The sequence below is a fragment of the Peromyscus eremicus genome, chromosome 4 (genome assembly GCF_949786415.1).
Source record: "Peromyscus eremicus chromosome 4, PerEre_H2_v1, whole genome shotgun sequence".
NCBI classification, from domain to species: domain Eukaryota; kingdom Metazoa; phylum Chordata; class Mammalia; order Rodentia; family Cricetidae; genus Peromyscus; species Peromyscus eremicus.
The window spans coordinates 126,942,198-126,960,383 of NC_081419.1; the positions used below are offsets into that span (position 1 = coordinate 126,942,198).

The following is an 18,186-nucleotide window of genomic DNA, read 5'->3' on the forward strand; positions in this document are numbered from 1 at the left end:
TGGGTCCAGCACTATGGCCACTGAGCTGCACTTGAACTCATACAGAGCTGCAGCTGGCTCTCCCACTACCCATATGGCAGCGCAGCCTGGACATTGCTTTATGCCCATAGGGAGAGGGAATTTATGGAGAGTACACTCCCTGGAGTGACTCCATGCACTCTGTACAGGTGGAGGCATGCTGTGGATCCTGTGCCTGGTCCTCTGCGGCCTGCTGGCTGGAACCCGAGCTGACCCTGGGGCTCTTCTGAGGTTGGGCATGGACATTATGAACCATGGTGAGTGGGTGTGCCCTGGGCTGGGGCCAGGGGGATATGGGACAGGTGATAGATAATGATTTCCCAAGTCTGTGGGGCTTGGACATCTACGATCTGCAAAGCCAGTCTAGAAGCAGCAAGCTATTCTTGGCCTTCCATTCTACAGAAGGGAAAGTGGAGGCCCAGAGAAAATGAGCCAACCTCCCAAACTCCCTCAAGTTAGAGGTGGAGTGAGAAATCCTGCTCCTTTCCAGTCCCTCCTTCACTTTAGTGGAAGGGGGCTGGTGCCCATGTTTGGTGGTGACAGGTTTGGGTCAAGTCCCAGCTCTGACAACTTGCTGTGTGACTCAGGCAAGTCTTGTGACCTGTCTATGTTGTTTGTGTAGAGAAACACAAACAAGGTGACCAGCTCTTCCCTGGCAGGATTGAGTGATATGCAAGAGTAACCTCCTCTAGGAACTGTGACGCGTTTTTCACCCCGAGCCCAGCTCCATGAAATAGTTGAGTTCATGTGCAAGAGGTCATTGGTGGCTTAGTATTTGCTTTCTCTCTGGGAATTAGCCTGTGGCTCTGGTGGGGTGGGGGTGGGGGCGTTTCTAACAGAGTATCATCTGAGGTTTGGACACCCCAGTCCTGAGAATCAGTCTCTCTTGGTGCAGGCTCAAACCTGTTGTAACCAGTGCCCAGAGTTGTTCTGGTCACTTACTATGCTGTCTTTCCAGGTCTCCATGACAATGTTCTATATTGCCTCCTCACCCTTTAGCAAGGTTTCTCACTGTACTCTTGCTGCCCTTACCCCTGGTCTGTTCCCTGCCCCTCTCCCTCCTTCTTCCCTTCCTTCTTCTCTCTCTTCACTCGGCCCTGCCTCAACATCCCCGTCCCCAAACTCCCACTGTCTCAGCACCCCCCTCCACCCACTTCCTTCCCTATCTTTGTCTTTGCCACATCCTCTGCCTGATCTGCTTGCCCTGTGTTTCTTCACGTCCAGTGGAGAGTCCCATTCTTCCCCTAAGGACCAGGTGATATTTGCCATCTCCTCTTGGCAACTGTCCCCATCTGGCTGAGAGTCAGTTGACACCCTTTCCCCACCAGAGGTCCAGAGTGCCATGGAAGAGAGCCACATCCTGGAGAAGATGGCTGCTGAGGCTAGCAATCCGCAGCCAGGGGGAAAGGCCATTAAAGGCCTCAGCAAGTAAGCAGGAGGTCCACAGGAAGGACAAAACATTGGGGGTGGTGGTGGTACATGCAGGCATTTTTCCTGCTTTGGCCTGGGACTCCTCAGTCATGCCTTGAGAACCATTTCTGCTCTGAGTCATTTAGAGGAGAAAGTGAGCTCACTAAATATACATGAAATCAAATGGAAACAAGTCTTGAAATAGTGGGGCTGAAAGGGTGTTGACAATCATCCAGTAATAGGAGGAAAGGGCTCCTTGCAAGCACCATTGTGGCTGGTTGGGGCTGCCTGGATTGCTGTCTTGTGGAGGGTTCTGAGGCATATCTAGATTTAGCAGAATAGGATAGATTAACAATGTCTGTCAAGAGCTCAGGATGGGCAGGTGGAGGTATGTGTGCCACATCCTTGTAATGCTGATTCTCAAATGGTGTTTCTGAACCAGAGGTGGCAGTGTCTCTAGGGGGGCATTTGCCTAAAGAGACTTTTGGTGGCCTCAATTTGCAAAGGAGCAGGACAGTGCTATTAGTGTACATGAGTTGAGGTCAGAGATATTACTAAGCCCCAAATATCAAAGGTGACACTGTTGGGAAATCTGGATCCAATTCAATCTCCCTAGTTTGTTGTTGAACTTGACAAAAGAGGGAAAGAGAAGAGCCCAAGGTCACATAGAGTAAGCCATGTGTCTCCCTTCACACATGAGGGTTTTCTGTACATAGATTAGTTCATGTCCAAGCCTTTGGTTTACGTTTCAGATGGTCCTAGTAGACGTAGGATATGTTTACTGAGACCCCCCAGTGAGGTGGTGGAGGAGTATGTTGAGGGCCTGGATTGTGTCTTCTCAGTTCTCATCACTGTGCATGTCTGTTCCCTCCAAGCATGAAGGTAAAGGATGTCCTGGAACCTGTCATCACATTGAGCTTTGTACCTGGAGTGGGCATCTTCCAGTGTGTGTCCACAGGCATGACCATCACCGGCAAGAGGTTGGTGTGGGAGGGGAGAAACAGGGGAAGGAGACTGTCCCCTTGTCTCACTCTCCCATGCACAATCACTGAGTACCAACTATTTATTATGTGGGTGCTGGGATCTGAGGTGACTGTAGACTTGGGTCCCCTTTTGATGGGAACCAGGTGAAGCAGAGCCACAGAGAGAATCATTGGTAGAAGGGGTGGGCACTGAACAGTGGAAGAAGAGGTCAGGGAGGCTCTGGGGAGGTGATTACAGTTGATCAGTGTTTCAGATGCATCAGAGTTCCATTAAAGAGGGGAAGTAGAAAGGCTGGTTGTATGACTATGAGACAGTCTTTCTGTTTTTTCACCATGTGGGGTTAGATCCTGCCCTCTCCCTTCTTAGATGCTGAGGTTGTGGGCAAAGAGAGTGGGGATAGCAGCCCCAGTAGCAGAGATACCAACAGTGCCCACCTGCCTGCCTGCCTGGTCTTCCAGCTTCACAGGAGGAAACATGGAGATCAATGTGGTCCTAAACATCACAGCTACGGATAGGCTTCTGCAAGATGAGGAGACAGGCACCCCCATGTTCAGGAGTGAGGGCTGTGAGGTCATCCTGGTCAGCGTGAAAACCAATCTGCCTAACAAGTAAGGGGTCCTGGGTCGGGGGAGCATAGTGGTCCTCCCTGCTCCTCCCCGTCATTCCTCTTCCTGAGCCACTGAACTACAACCATGTCCCTTTGTGTCCTCTCTCCAACTTGGTATCATTGATGTACTGTTCACCTGCACCCCCGTACCTGTGTCTCAGCAAGGCCATCAGCAAGTTTGTGGACAGCACCCTGCGCAAGGTCCTCCCTGGCCTGGTGAGTGACCCTGAGCAAGTCTTCATCCCTTCTTGGTGCAACTGCTGTGGCCAGGGCAGCCAGTGTACTTGCCTTTAGGCAGGGACCTTGGTGGGTTGATAGTGGCTAAGAAGAGTTCAGAGTCTGTGGCTGGCTCAGGAGAAGTGCAATGATCATCTAGTGATGTCTGCCACAGGAGAAGTGCAATGATCATCTAGTGATGTCTGCCACAAGCCCAGGCATAGATGACAAGAGCATGTGTGTTCCAGCTTGACAACCCTGCTCAGATGGCCAGCCCCAGGAAAAGAATCCTTGGCAATTTTGCATGGTGTGCTGTCATTTGGAATCTAGTCCAGTCTCTGCTGTTGATAGTCTCATGACTTGGGCCTTAGTGCCCCCCCCCCCCCGCCCTGGCCCTTGTCCTGCTGGGGGTCTTAGGATTCCCTGTGGAGTACTATGAAGTTTCCCTGTGCATGTAACCCACTCAGGTTGGTGCCTTTTTTGCTTGTAGATGTGTCCAGCCATTGATGCTGTCCTGGTGTATGTGAACAAGAAATGGACCAATTTGACTGGTGAGGACATCCCTCTTTCACACAGGATGTCACATTAGCTGGATTTCAATGCCCATACCCTCCATTCGCATGGCTGTTTCCAGCTTGTCTCCAGGACAAGAGGAAGGCTGAGAACATGGTGTCCCCACACTGTCTAGATGAGAAGCCTGAAACCCTGCAGGGTGCCTGGTCCTCTCATTTCTCTACCTGAATTCCATGACAGCCGCTCTGCAGACAATCCCTAATGACTCATGACCTAGTGAATTGTCTTAACTGGGCATTCCTGATCTTTTGCTGAGGAAGTCTGCTATCTCAACCACTTGGGGTCCACAGGGCCCCCCAGGGTAGGAGGAGGGAAATCCAATAGCTGAGCCTGAAGATCCTCCCCTGCCTTTGTGCCCTCAGCAGTGGGTCTGAGAGAAGTCACTTCACTTCCCCCCAGCCTCAGTTTACTCACCCGTGAACAGCCCACAATTCCAACCTCATATATATTATCATTGTTGCAAGAGCCCTGGAGAACGGATGCCCAGATTTTGGGCCAGCAGAACAACAGATTACCAAGGTCTAAGCCACTTCTTGGGTCACACAGAGGGATAGGCCGGCTCAGGACCAGTGACTGCTTCTGGCTTTTCTAGCTGCTCCTGGGGCTGGTGCCTATCTGAAAGGAACCTCTCTCCACAGACACCATGCCTGTGGACCAGATGGGCACTGTCAAATATGCCTTGACAGCCTCCCCAGCCACCACAGCTAGCCACATCCAGGTGGACTTCAGTGTAAGTAGTGAAGGTCCCTGGGGTGCGGAGCTCAGGCTTGGTGGGACTTGCGTGGCTGCTTCTGCCCGACAGGTGGCTGGGAGGGGATGAGGAGGAGGAGCCTTGCTATGAGGACTTCCCTCTCGCCCTGCTCAAAGTGAGGCTGCTGAGGCTGGTGGCTTCAGTCTCACTTCTTGCAGGACTATTTATGTTTCTCAGAGAGTGGCTGTGCCCTGCCATTGCATAGATAGAGACACTGAGATAGGGAAGAGACCCGGCTGGAAGAGGCTTCTGCAGTAAGTTAGTGGCAGAGCTGGGTCCTCACACACACGAGCAAGCCTCTTGCAAGATTGTAGATGACAGGGCCAGGAAGTCACCTCCTTGGGTGACTTTCCTCCTGCTGTGCTGGGCCCCCTTTCCTTGCATGTGAGAATGATGTGGTAGGGCTCACATCACGCTCTGCACACATAAGAACCCAAGACAGAGTCAGAGCCACTAAGGTGACCTAAACCCTCTTAGTAGAGACTGCCAGGGACCCAGTGGCTGATGCTTTTGTCCTCTCAAGCCGCATCTACCCACCTGCAATCTGCTCTACTCTAACACTGTCTTGCTGACTTGAGGTCTGACCTGAGCCCTAGTGGTTGGAGAACCAGGACTCCTGTGGCTTCATTCCCACATTGGCTCCTGTTGTACCCCAGCCTGTGGTGCAGCTTCAGGAAAGCCAAGTTATCCAGCTTGCCACTGATGGGTCAGCACTGGAATTCCCCGAGGGCTCAGCCAAAGACTCACAGCTGCTGCTCTCAGCCTCCTTCCTCACAGCTGAGCTGGCCCTTCTGCAGAAGTCTTTGGAAGTGAACCTCAGGGACAGGAGGGTAAGCCGCCACCACACCCCAACTGCTTTAGCCCAGGAGTGACAGGCTCTGCCTGCCTAGTGTACTTGGGAATGATTCAGGAGTCGAATGCAGAACCAGCACAGGGGATGTGGGGCTGCTTGGGGTTTCAACGGCAGTTGCTCCTCTGCACATGTGACCTGTGTCTACCCATCTGCACATCTGACTGTCCACACAACCAACCATTTAGTGACCTGCCTACATTTTTTTAAAGTAAGGAAAAAAAATGTTCATGTGGAGGTCAGAAGGCAACTTTCTGAAGTTGGTTCTCTTCTTCCACTGTGGGTTCAAGGGACTGGAATTGGGTCAAGGCTTGTGTAGCAAGAGGTTTCGCCCTCTGAGCCACCCCAGCACCCCTCTCCTTACAGTTCTCATGCCCTGGCAGCCACTACCTTCCTGTTACCCAAATCATCACCCACCCACTGTGTCTTCATGTCCTGGTTCTATTTCCCACCTCATGTCCTTCTGTGGCTTCATACCATTAATAGACTGATAGTTAAGTGCACCTCTCCATCACCATTCCCCACCACAGACTGGTGGATAAGTGTGCCTCTCCATCACCATTCCCCACCACAGACTGGTGGATAAGTGTGCCTCTCCATCACCATTCCCCACTACAGACTGGTGGATAACTGTGCCACTACATCACCATTCCCCACCACAGACTGGTGGATAAGTGTGCTTCTCCATCACCATTCCCCACCACGGACTGGTGGATAAGTGTGCCACTACATCACCATTCCCCACCACAGACTGGTGGATAAGTGCGCCTCTCCATCACCATTCCCCACCACAGACTGGTGGATAAGTGTGCTTCTCCATCACCATTCCCCACCACGGACTGGTGGATAAGTGTGCTTCTCCATCACCATTCCCCACCACGGACTGGTGGATAAGTGTGCCACTACATCACCATTCCCCACCACAGACTGGTGGATAAGTGCGCCTCTCCATCACCATTCCCCACCACAGACTGGTGGATAAGTGTGCTTCTCCATCACCATTCCCCACCACGGACTGGTGGATAAGTGCGCCTCTCCATCATTGTTTTTTCTGCCACTTACCTGTCCATCCAGCTGGGTACTCACCTGCGCATCCTTCCCCCTCCTCCATTGCTCCATCACACCACCTTACCTCCCATCCTATCACCATCTACTCAACTTCTACCAGTCAGTCCATCTATCTTCTTCCCCAGTACCATCTGGTTTCCACTCAGCTACTCAGCATTCCACTCCACCCGTTACCACCCACACTGGTGCCTTCCCCCACACTTCCATCTACTCATCTGCCCACCCTCCCCCATTCTATCACTCATCTGTTTTACTGTCCTCCCTTCCATTTGCCTACCTGTTCATAAACTTTCCTTGCCCACTCATCCACCACACCTGGCCATTCTCCTATCATCTCCCTGCTTTGCCTTTCAACGTTTTCTCAGCATTTGACCTTGGGTCAGGAGCCATGAGATCTGGGGTGTGTCAATGATGTTTGGGAGCTGGAGGTTCCTCTCCTAGTTGAGCGCAGGGTTGTGTGTGCAGGTGAAGGAAGATTCTGAGGCCCCACCTTCCTAAGGGAGAGAGGTGGATGTTGGGATAACTAGACTTTACACAGTGCCCACTTTGACTTTGATTTGTAGGTTGGTAAGCTGTCCCAAACCACTAGGACACTGGCTGGCTTCATCCCGGAGGTGAGTGTCCCAGTAACCTGTGACCACTGTACTCACTCTGTACTCCAGGCAAAGGGGACTGGCTAGGGAAGGCAATTGCTCAATGTGCAGTCCCTTTGCCCAATGTAGAGACAGCCCAGCCTTTCCACAGAGCACTCTCTGGGTCCAGCCTACAGACAGCTCAGCCCTAGTATCTTGTGAGTCCTGCATTCATCACAGAAAAAATTAAATGTCATATTTTACCCCTTTCCTTTCCTGAGAGGCACAGCCGGGCTTTTGCATATTGGACTTTCAGCAGAAATCAGCTACTTTCTGAGACACTCTTGGACCGAACTCCAAGGGCTGGCTCTGAGAGTATGCCTTGGTCTTTGCAGGTGGCCAAGACCTACCACAAACCGAAGCCTTTGCTGATCAAGGTCAAGATAAACAAACCCCCCAAGGTCACCATGAAGGCTGGAAAGAGCCTGATGCACCTCCACGGCAGCCTGGAGATGTTTGCAGTGCGTCGACATGGCAAACACCCAAAGTCACTCTTCCTCCTGGAGACTGTGAGTGGGGCTCATCGGTAGCCACTCTGACCTTGGGCATGCTCCCAGGCTGGAGGGTGCTGGGATTTTAGTTGAGAGTCAGGCACAGATGGAGTGACCTGACCTTAGGCATTACCACCTGCTGGATGGTGGGTCAGTGCTTCCTCTCCCTCCAACACTTCTCAGCCCCTAAGGACAGTAAATCCTCCTCCAGGAAAACCGTGGAAGCCTAAAGAAACCCCACACCCAGGGCTGGCTGAGAGATGTTTGAAGGGTTGAGCAGTAGCTATGCATGGGGAGGAGCTGATGTTGGGAACCTTGGGGACACCCTAGTCAGAGAGCAAAGGCCCAGACCGTTATCACCATGTGCAGACATTAACCATGGGTCAGGTGCTTATTAAGTTCATGCTGATGCGGAATAGGAGAGACAAGGATTGCAGGCTAGGGCCCTGGAGAGGTTGCTGGGTTCAGTTCCAGGACAGGACAGGAAGCAGAGGTGCCAAATGGAGGACCCACTGCCTTCTCTGCTCCCTCCTCTATGCCAGCACCTTGGTCTGGAAATACACTACTCAGTGCATGAGAACCGGCTGCAGATGGCCACCTCTCTGGACAGGTAGGAGCTTTGGTCCCGTGATGCCAACCCTGTAGTAGCCCTGGCTCTATTCCCCACCTCACATCATTCTATCTCTTCACACCATCTACAACACAGACTGACAGACAAGTGCATCTCTATGCCACTGTCACCACACTTCTCTGGCTGTTGTCTACTCTTCCTCTTGTCCATTCTGGTAACACTGCTTGGCTTCCAACTCCAGGTTCTCACCCAGATCCATCCCCCATAGCCCACATGACCAGACTGCTCTGATCATTCAGCCTGCTCTAGAACCCTCAAAGACTCCACACTGCCTACTGTCTTATCTTAAATCCTAGCTCGACACTCCGAGACTTTCTCAATCTCTGCTCTCCCTCTTCCACTTTGCTCTGCCATCATGGGTCTGGATTTGAACCTTGGTCCCCTCCATTCACATGCCTTTGTCATTTCTTCCAAATAGGTCAGGGACAGCTCAACTGCTACTTCCTTCAGGGCATCTTTAGCTCTATGTGCTTTGTCTCGCCACATACCTTACGTCCACTATCCTGTTCCATTCTTACATTCTCGGGGAAAGGACGCATTCCACCTGGTTGTACACTTAGCCACTCACCAATTCCTGTACTTGCCTCAGTCATTCATCTGAATTGAGCTGTGTCAGGATTCTTTCAAAGGCAAGAGGCAGAGTTTCAGCTGGAACTGCCTTACAGCCCAAGAGGGGATCTTTTGGCTCATGTGACATTGGGATCCAGGCACACCAAGTTCTCAAGAATCTGGCTTCCTCCTTCCCTTTCTCTGCTGAGCTCTTTGCTGCCCACATTCTCAGGAAGCCCCTCCCCACTAGATAGTAAAGGGACCTCAACAGCAAGAGGTGCCCTGGTCTAGTCCTTCTCATAGCCACCAAAGCTTGGAGTCTAGTTTGGGTCACGTGGGCAAGGCTAGACCAATCATAGTTACCAAGACACGGAGTGCTTGGGTGGCCTGGTCCTGGACTGTTGTCTCTGCTGGAGACTGTTTGCCCAGATGGCTAGCTTAAAATGACCGGAGAGATGCAGGATCTTTTGCTAGGATGCAGTGTGGACGGGCAGAGTTCAGATGACTGTCCATGGCTTGTCCTGCTGCTGGTGTGTCTTAGGGTCTCCTGGGAGTTGTATTGAAGAGGGGAAAAGAAGAACTTCCCTTGTGTCCTTCAAGGAGCTGAGTCTGGCTTGTTGGGTTGTGAATAAAGTTATGGACATGACCAAGGACCCAGAGTTTGGAAGAGCAGGGTTCATGAGAGGCCATTCAGGAGGGCTGTGAGCTGTGAGGACAGGATGGGAGGTAATGAGTGGTGGGCACCGTCCCACCACAGATAATATACAAACAGGCTGCACAGGGGCCACCTGTAGGGGGCTGTGAAGCTGAGGAGGCCCCCTCTCAGTGGCTTGCTCTGACCATGCTCTCTCCACACCCTGCCCTCTCCTTTACAGTTTACTGAGCCTGTCCCGGGTGTCTTCTTCAATTGGCAACTTCAATGTAAGTGTCCCAAGTGCGTTTGCCTGGCCAGGAAACACTGAGCCTACAGGGAATGCGCCCTACAGTGGAGTCGGAGTAAAGAGAGCAAGGCCACTCCTGTTCTCTGGGGGCTCCTGACACACGCTGACCCTGGGGAAGGCCCTTAGCCTTTCTGAGTCCTTGTTCCCTTGAATAACTCTCTGGGTTGATTCTAAAAGAATCACCATGGTAGCAGCCTGGCTGGCCTTGATTAAACAGGCTATTATTTCATTTAGTCTCTAGCCGCAGGGCCCCCAGCACAGCACTCAATCAAGTGGGTACTAACACGACATCAGCAACTATCCTTGTGGATATGTGAGTCCTCCTGAAAGCCTGTGAGTAGACGCTGCCATAACTCACATTGATGGGCCCAAAGAGCTGATGGATGCACGGCCAGTATGAACTCTGAGTTTTCTGTCAGATCAGGAGTGCAGCCCCCTGCCTCCTGAGTGTCCCCCATTCCTGCACCAAGATCCATTGCCCTGCATGTCACCCAAACAGGAATTAGGAGCAAGGCAGGGCCTAGCCCCCAGGTCTGAGGCTGGCTATACAAGCTGTTTGCTGTCCCTAATGTCCTCTTTTGTGTTTCCCAGGCCTAGGCGAGGGTAGGCTGAGGAGGGGTGCTGAACTGTGTTGGGGGTTTTCCCTGTCTTTCTCTTCCAGGAGACGGCATTGACCGGCTTCATCACTGATTATCTCCAGAAGGCCTACATCCCTGTGGTGAACGGTGAGGCTTCTCCAGGAATCAGGATGCACGTCATCAAAGGGGGCTCCCACTTGTGTGGTTTCAAAGCCTTGGAACTAAATGCCCAATGCCTAAACATCGAGGCCAATGTAGTCTTAATGTCGCCTTCTTGGAGACAAAAGCTCATCCCATAATTTGGGCTCTGACCCTTGACCTCTCATCATGAGTGAGATTTTGGCCTATGATATAAACACAAGGCAGATAGGTGTCCTCTGCCTGTGTAGCCAGCCGACATCATGAATTGATCATGACACTAATCCCTACCATTCAGCTTCAGGCAGCTTCTTAATTGATTGCCAAGCAATTTACCTGTGTTTATTTCTCAGATGTACTCCATGTTGGGCTTCCACTTCCAGACCTTCTGGCTATCAATTACAACCTGGCTGAGCTGGACATAGTAGAGGTGAGGATGGGGCTGGGGGAGGCCATGTCCATTAGCACTTTGGCCAATGGGAGATCAGCAAGAACAGTTCCACAACAAGGGCCTGGGCCAGGATTGCACAGAAGGAGAGTTCATTTTACAACTTTCTTGCTCTGCCACCATGATCTCTCTATGCCCCTCCCCCATTTCTGGGTTTAAGTGGGGGTGAGAATGTAGACATCAACCTCATAGAGCTGTCCTGATTTTCCAAGACAATGAACCTGAAGGCATATAGTGAGCACTCAACAAATACAAGCGTCTCATGGCATGTTAGGTTTTGAGCCTGGAGAGTTAAGTGAACATTTATCTCATGCCCTCTCTCTACTCTAGGAGGTGGCAAGGTGTGTTCCTATTTGACAGTTGAGAGAGTTAAGGCTCAGAGGGGCGAAGGTACCTTCCAGGTCCCAAGGCCTTTGCTTATGTAGTGTTGCTTTCATCTTCTGGCCATGGCTGGCTCCATCTGGTCCTGAGCCTGGGACTCAGTGACTTCTTTCATCACTCCCAATCCCCTCTTCACCCAGCTCTCTTCTCCCATCAGGATGCCCTGGTGCTGGGCTTGAAGATGGAATGACTGTGGCAAGACTCTGCCAACTGTCTTCAACTGCCATGGTTCTATACGAGCAGAGGAGCCCAGATGTGAGCCAGATGGGCCTGGCCCTGCAGCCAGAGGTTACTTCCTGTGACCAGGAGAAAGGAAGAGGCCTAGTGGGCCTCAGCAATAAACAGGAGGAAGACTCTCACACAATTCAGTGTTTCTGTCTCTTTTTGTAGCCAACAAACGTGTGTTTTTTGGTCCCCTTTGATGGGTTTTAGGGTCAAAGGCCAGCTTGGGATCTGAAGGGAAGCTGGCCCAACATTGGGGTGGGTTAGGCATGCACCAAGCATCTGCTAATAGTTACTCTCCATGGTTTTCCTTCCTCTACTCATCCAGAACCCATAGGAAGGATGAGTGAGGTCACCCCTATTCACTGAGAAGATGGTGGAAGCCCAGGGTAGCACACTTCCTGTCCAGGGCCTTTCTGCCTCAATTCTCTGCCCTAGGTCTTGGTAATCTGGAGATGTCTCTCTATTCATGTGGAGTCCGTGCCCCCAGAGTCTCACCATGCTGCCTCCTTTAATCCTTACGGCTGAGGAGACGACTGTCAATATTTCATAAATAGAGAAGTTGAGGCTCAGAGTGGCCTGATGAGCACATCAGGTCACATCAGGGCACATCAGGGCACAGGGCACAGGCGGCCTGCCTTGGCTCGACTCAATTCTGCCTCTTCTTTTCTATGTGTTTTGGTGAATCATGGCACCAGTGGGAGCCTCATTTTCCTCACCTGTACCTGTGCCAATCCCAGCAGGGCTGCTGTAAAGCTTATATATGACTGGCATCATAGGCAGTGCCCAGACATCATCTGGCATAAAAAGTGCTAGCTCAGGTGGAGTTCTGAGGCCTCAAGAAAAGTGAACAGGTGTTTCTGAGCCAGAGTATGGCTGGGCGTACTGAACGTTTGAGCATCTGGCCATGTACAGTGGGTTTGGGATATGGGGCCACCATAAGCACCAGCAGGTCATATGTAAGAGAGGCCTGTGTGTCTGCAGCGTTTTCCTGTGTCTGTATGTACCCCTCTATTTACACAAAACCTGGTCAGAGTGCTCCTGTGCCTCCCATCTGCCCCCTTTCTTGGGATTCTTTATATATATATATATAAGTTTCAGTTTTTGTGGTGTTAAGGGTAGAACCCATGCCTCATACAAGCCAGGAAGTGCTCTACCATTGAGTTACATCCCTAGCTTCATGGTTTTTAAATGAACTCTTTTTAATCTAAATGCACATTTACACATAGCTAAGTTAAACGTGTGTATTTTAAGTTGATGCTGAAAATTAGTATAACTGCTAGAATGTAAAAATCATACAAAACTATCCATACCTTTGAAAAATATGTATATTGGACACCTTCTATGACCTACTTTTGCTCAGCCCTAGAGATGATTAGGGTGTGGCTGAGTGTCTGTGCGTCCATGCTCTGGTGTGTACACGTGTCACAATGCTTGTGTCTGCATATGGCGAGTCTCTGATGTAGGAGTTGGGGAGAGATGTAGGTGTGGGTGGGCCTCAGTTTGGCACATGCAGGTACCTATGTTGTGCAGAGACTGGCCAGGAGGCCAGTGTTTCTTAGGCTCGTGGGGCCTGGCAGGTGGCTTTCTTCTAACCTGGCTTAGATCCATACCACAGAGGAGGAAGGCCCGGATGCCAGGGCCATGCCCTTGTCCCTCACTGTCACCTAATCCCATCAGCCATCATCCCCTGGGCTGTGGGACAATAGCAACCTTGAAGCAGTGCTGGCAGGTCCTGGTGTCTAGTTAATCCATGGGTGGGACTCGACACACCCACACTTGACGGGTGTGTTAGAGATTCCTCCCATGCTCTAACTGTTCCTGTGTGTTCAAGAACACACTCACAGCCACTTACAGCCTTACAGCCACATTCCCAGGTCCAGTGTGTAGCTGGGAAACCAAGGCACATTGTGTTGGAGGGAAGGCCTCGGTTCTACTGGGACCCTAGGCACAGCGTAGCCTCTCACATATGGCAGTTCCTGCCAGGGTCTCTGTTTCTTTGGGAAAGGTCTGGATGCTTGCTGTGTGGTCAAACCCCTTCAGATTGGCTCTGGGAAGAATAGGACCAGGCAAGGGACCCCGGTGACCCTACTCCTGGGGCTCCGTAACAGATGTCCTCTGCCTCTGGACTCTCACCTTTCAAAACTCCTACAACCCCAGAGAAATGAGGTGACTTTCCCGAGGGCCCACACATGTATGGGAGGCTGGATTTGAACTCATCTGCCTGAGTCCCACTCAGTCTCCTCTTCACTCCTCTCTAAGTTCTGAGCACTGCGTATATCATGCAGAGAAACTGAGATGCAAGGTCCCAGACAGACAGGGAGCTGAGCTAGGTCTTCAATGCTGATCCACAACTATCAATCCCCAGGGACCTGGCAGGGTAGCTGACCTGGGAAGGACACGATGATGCTCCTGAAAGTGGTGTCCCGCCCACCCTGCCTCTCCATTCTCTGTCCACTGCTTGCTCAGGTGCCTCCAGGGTGTTACCACCCTTGCCCCCCACATTCCCTAATGTTCTTGTCCAGCAGCAGTCTGCAGTAGGAGCAGTCACAGGAGACGAACCCACCGCGGATGGTGAAAATAGCTCTACAAGGCATGTCAGCCGTCAAGGACAAACCCTAGGAATGAACAGGTGTCATTGCCTGGGTGGTGGCGGTGGGGTCTTTTGCCTCCTCTGCCCTGATTCCTTCCATCGTTCCCATAACCACCACCGGGCCTGCACATCACCTTCCTAAATATGTAGGCCAGAGCCCCCTGCCCTCAGCCTGGTGGGTGGGGTCTGTGAAAAGTAGGACCCTGAGACAGCGTTTTAATGAGTCTCCTCCATGGACAGGCCCACTCCCTGATCCTGCATGAGGTGGTAGGGAATGCCTGGGCTGCAAGTAGGGATGGAGGCCTTGGGGTGGTGATGGTGGGGGGTGAGTAGACCTGGAGGAAAGAGAGAGAAAGCAAGGCAGGAAGCAGCAGCATTTTCCTGCCTTCCAAGAGGCTTCCAAGACCTTCCAGGTTAGAAGGGTCAGTGTGGAGGGAGAGAGCTCTGGAGTGTTGCTATTTTTTTTTCTCCTGGCAGCTTTTTGAGACAAGGTTTCTATAGATAGCCCAGGTTGGCCTTAGACTCACAGCAATCGTGACATGGCGAACTAGGGTCCTGCAAGGCAATAGTGCCTGCGTCCTTCTCTGAGGTTCCCTGGACCCTCACGTTCCTTCGTGTCTATGGATTCTTTGGGTGGCCAGTGACTTGGAGGCTGAGGCTGGGCCGTGATGGTCTCGGGCCAGCTGCTTCCCTTTGGCCTGGCCTCGGCTCCCCGGGGAGTAGGAAATGATAAGAAAGCCCACTGGGTCAGGATGGCACCAGATGTGGTTACACACGCAGAGACTGTGTGCACAGTCAGTGCTGGATAAACGAGGGAGGTGCTGTTCCTTCTTCCTCCTTCACCAACTGTTAACCCAAGACATGGAAAGTGTAAGTACACACACGTTCATAGAAAGATGTGACAAAAATGTACATTGTTGCTTCATTTGTAATAACCAACTGCCAGAAGGCCCCAGTGCTTCCAGACAGAAGATGGCAAAAGCAACTGAACCATGGAGCATCCATGTGTGGAGTAGCCCCCCCGCAGAAGAACACAGCTCCTCACATGGCCACGTGCAGCAGTTATGTGGCCATGGAGTGTTCAGGAGGACGGAGCTCACAGAAGTACATACACACCATTGTACTCTACACCCCAACCACTGTGTCAGGACAGCGGTCCACTTTGATGGGCCATGATTTGGAGGGGACGTTAGGGGGCTTTGGGAGCACCCAGTTTAAAAGTCCATCAAGCTACACACTTGGAACCCAGGGTCCCTTTCTGCTCAGGTCTCATATTTCAAGGTGCTTCCCGTTCAGAGAGCTGTGGTGGAGGAAAAGGCCAGCCCGGCCTCAGGAAGAAGGTGGGTCCCTGTTTCAGCATTGCTGTGAGCAACCGGGTTAGTGCCACTCCTCCTCCTCATCTCCCTGGAAGGCCCTGAAGGAGACCCCACAGACACATGATGGCCACCTGTGCTGTCACAGGCTGTCAGGAAGGCCCAGGGGACAGAGCTGAGCTCAGAGGTGGTGCCTCACTCAGTATAGAGTTCCAGAAGACTTCTTGGAGGAGGAGACGCTGGGACAGACACCTGCAGAACTAGTGCACATGAGCACCAAAGCCAGCTAGCCATGTGACTTACACCTGTAATCCAGACACTGGGTAGGCTGAGGCAGGCTGGTCACAAGTTCCATGCCAGCCTGGGCCACGGAAAGATCCTGTCTCAAAAAATGATTGAAACAAAACAAAAGAAAGCAAAACAGCCACAGCTCTTGGGTGCACACTGTAGCCTGCTGGTCACACCTCCATGACTCCCTCTGGCCTCCCTGCTGCCATGCGGCAGCCACCCTGGGGCTTGGTACTGATCTTCCTTCCCAAGTACCCATCACACTCCCTCCCACTTCCTCTTTGGGTCAAGCTGGTCCCGTTCCCATTTGGGATATCTGACTACCATACTCAGTACCCCAACACCACTTATCTTCTTATTTTATTTCTGTCCCTGGCTGCTGACTGGTGTGTGTGTGTGTGTGTGTGTGTGTGTGTGTGTGTGTGTGTGTGTGTGTGTGTGTGTGTGTGTGGTGTGTATTCCCTTCAGAGCTATGTGCTCACAGGCTGCCACCGCTTGAAAAGGAGAGAGAGAGCTGCTCATCCTCAGTGTTCTGCTAAGGACACATTAAATGGGAACATGCTGGCTATCTGTGTGTGGTTAAATCAATCACACTATGAAGATTAATTTTATCATCCTCTGTCACTTTTAATTCATGGCCTCTGAAATGTCAAAGGGTGTGCCAGCCCCTGGGAACATTGTTGCTCTTCTGTCCATAGGGACACCTCACATGAGGTAAACAGTAGGCACCCCACAAAGTGCCTGCTGTAGAAAGACTGATTGAATGAATGAATGTCTCTGCACCATTCTCCTGAAATTGCCTGCTCTGGAGTCCTGGGGGTCCCAAGCCATGGGGGTGGTTGGAGTTGGTGACCCTTCCCCAAATAGGCCCCAGTCCCTTTTCCCAGGCCTGGATTTTTCCATGTTAGGCCATGTGGCTGGATTAGAGATCAGGTGGGTCCAGTTGCTTTAAGGCAGCTTCCTTCTCTCTGGGCCATTTTAGAGGGTGGGCAAGGGAGGCAAGGTGGACCCTGTGCCATTGGGGTGGCTGTTAGGGACCTGAAGAGAACTCTATGGGGCTGCCAGAGCCCCACCCAGCCTAGTTGGGAGAGGAGCTGGCCACTGTGGCCCCTATGCATTTCATCCCGCCCCTGGGCACAGACCCCAGCCCCCGGCTCTCCCCACAGAAGGAAGGCTTAGTTCGGGCCCTCCGGGAAAACCACAATTTGCTGCTGACATGACATACTGACGGGTTTCTGGCGGCCGTGCCCCCTTTGTGTCCGCGAGCTGCTGTAGATATATAAGGGCTGCCCCTGGGCTCAGGTGTGGAGCAGCTGACAGAAGGTGGGAACCCACCTGCAGAGCAGGAGGAACAGGCTGGTAAGGTGGCCCCATGTGGCCCTAGGTGGCTCTAGGTGGTCCCAGGTGGCTGCAGGTGGCCTGGCTCCATCCTAACCCCCTTCACAGACCTAGTGATTCTTACTGTCTCATCTGAATAGTGGGTACAGAATGAATCACTCTCAGTGGGAAGAGGGGCTTGGGAGCATCTGAAAGGCAAGAGGAGGGAATCCCCCATCTTACGGATCTGTAGTCCTTGCTATATAACGCCATGGCAGGGTTGGGTGAGCTAGGGCCCAAATCACCCACGACAGAGTTCCAGGCCAGCCTCTTTCTCTAAATCATGGGATTTGACTGCCTTCCTACCATCCTGGTATTTTTTCCTATAAGAGACCCTAGGGTGGCAAGGCCACTCAGGGTCACATCTTAGTAAACAGGATGTAGAGTCAAGTTTGTTGCTCGGTCATGTGGTACCTATTGGGCACCTTTGTGCCAAGGAGAAGGTCTGGGTTGACTCAGTCTGTACTAGAACCTGCAACTTGGTGAGTGAAGAGCTACTGGATCCTACCCTCACCCATGACAGGTGCCCATGTAAGAGCTGCACGGAGGCCCAAGACACAGTCTCCTCCTTCCTGTAGCTTACAGAGTTGGCCAGTAAAGATATGGACACATTTGAGTAAATGCAACTTGTGAGAAGTACCTCAAAATAAATATCCCAGTGATTGGTAGGATTCTCTAGACAGGGCAAGGAGAGGAGAAGACAGCAAATCTGACAGACTAGGAGTCAGCCATGAAGTAACATGGAGACCTCCTAGCAACTGGAATAACGTGTGCAAAGGCCCTGGGGTGGGGCAGGATTTAGTACATTAGAACAAAGGTGGCTAAAGAGATTTATGGGTAATAATGAGGAGCCCTGGGCCTCATCCCTTGGGTAGTGGGAGCCACTGAGGGGTATCTAGTGTGAGGGAATAGATGGAGATACACCTAAAGGGAAATCAGCTCTGTGGATTTATAGTTATAACCAGCTCTTTACGCTCTGCCTTCACCCTGTTTTCCATGTCAGTGACAACTGGAATAGAGCTGGAAAGGAGGGATATATTAGACTGAGTGCTGTGTGTCTCTGACCAGCTAGTCCTGAAATGGCATTGGCAGCCCACAAGGAAGCAACCTGGAGCCACAGCTCCCTC

General features: G+C 51.9%; 1 protein-coding gene across 1 annotated transcript; it reads left to right on the forward strand.

Moving 5' to 3' along the window:
• On the forward strand, window positions 1-11,456 carry Bpifb6 (BPI fold containing family B member 6). Its single transcript, XM_059259691.1, has 15 exons — window positions 1-275; window positions 1,347-1,446; window positions 2,304-2,408; window positions 2,871-3,020; window positions 3,181-3,235; window positions 3,726-3,786; window positions 4,447-4,538; window positions 5,216-5,389; window positions 7,041-7,091; window positions 7,445-7,618; window positions 8,143-8,210; window positions 9,656-9,701; window positions 10,383-10,446; window positions 10,791-10,867; window positions 11,424-11,456. Exons 1-15 carry the CDS (start codon window positions 176-178, stop codon window positions 11,454-11,456), a joined length of 1,350 nt encoding a protein of 449 aa, XP_059115674.1. The 5' UTR covers window positions 1-175.
• Window positions 11,457-18,186: the final 6,730 nt, after the last annotated feature.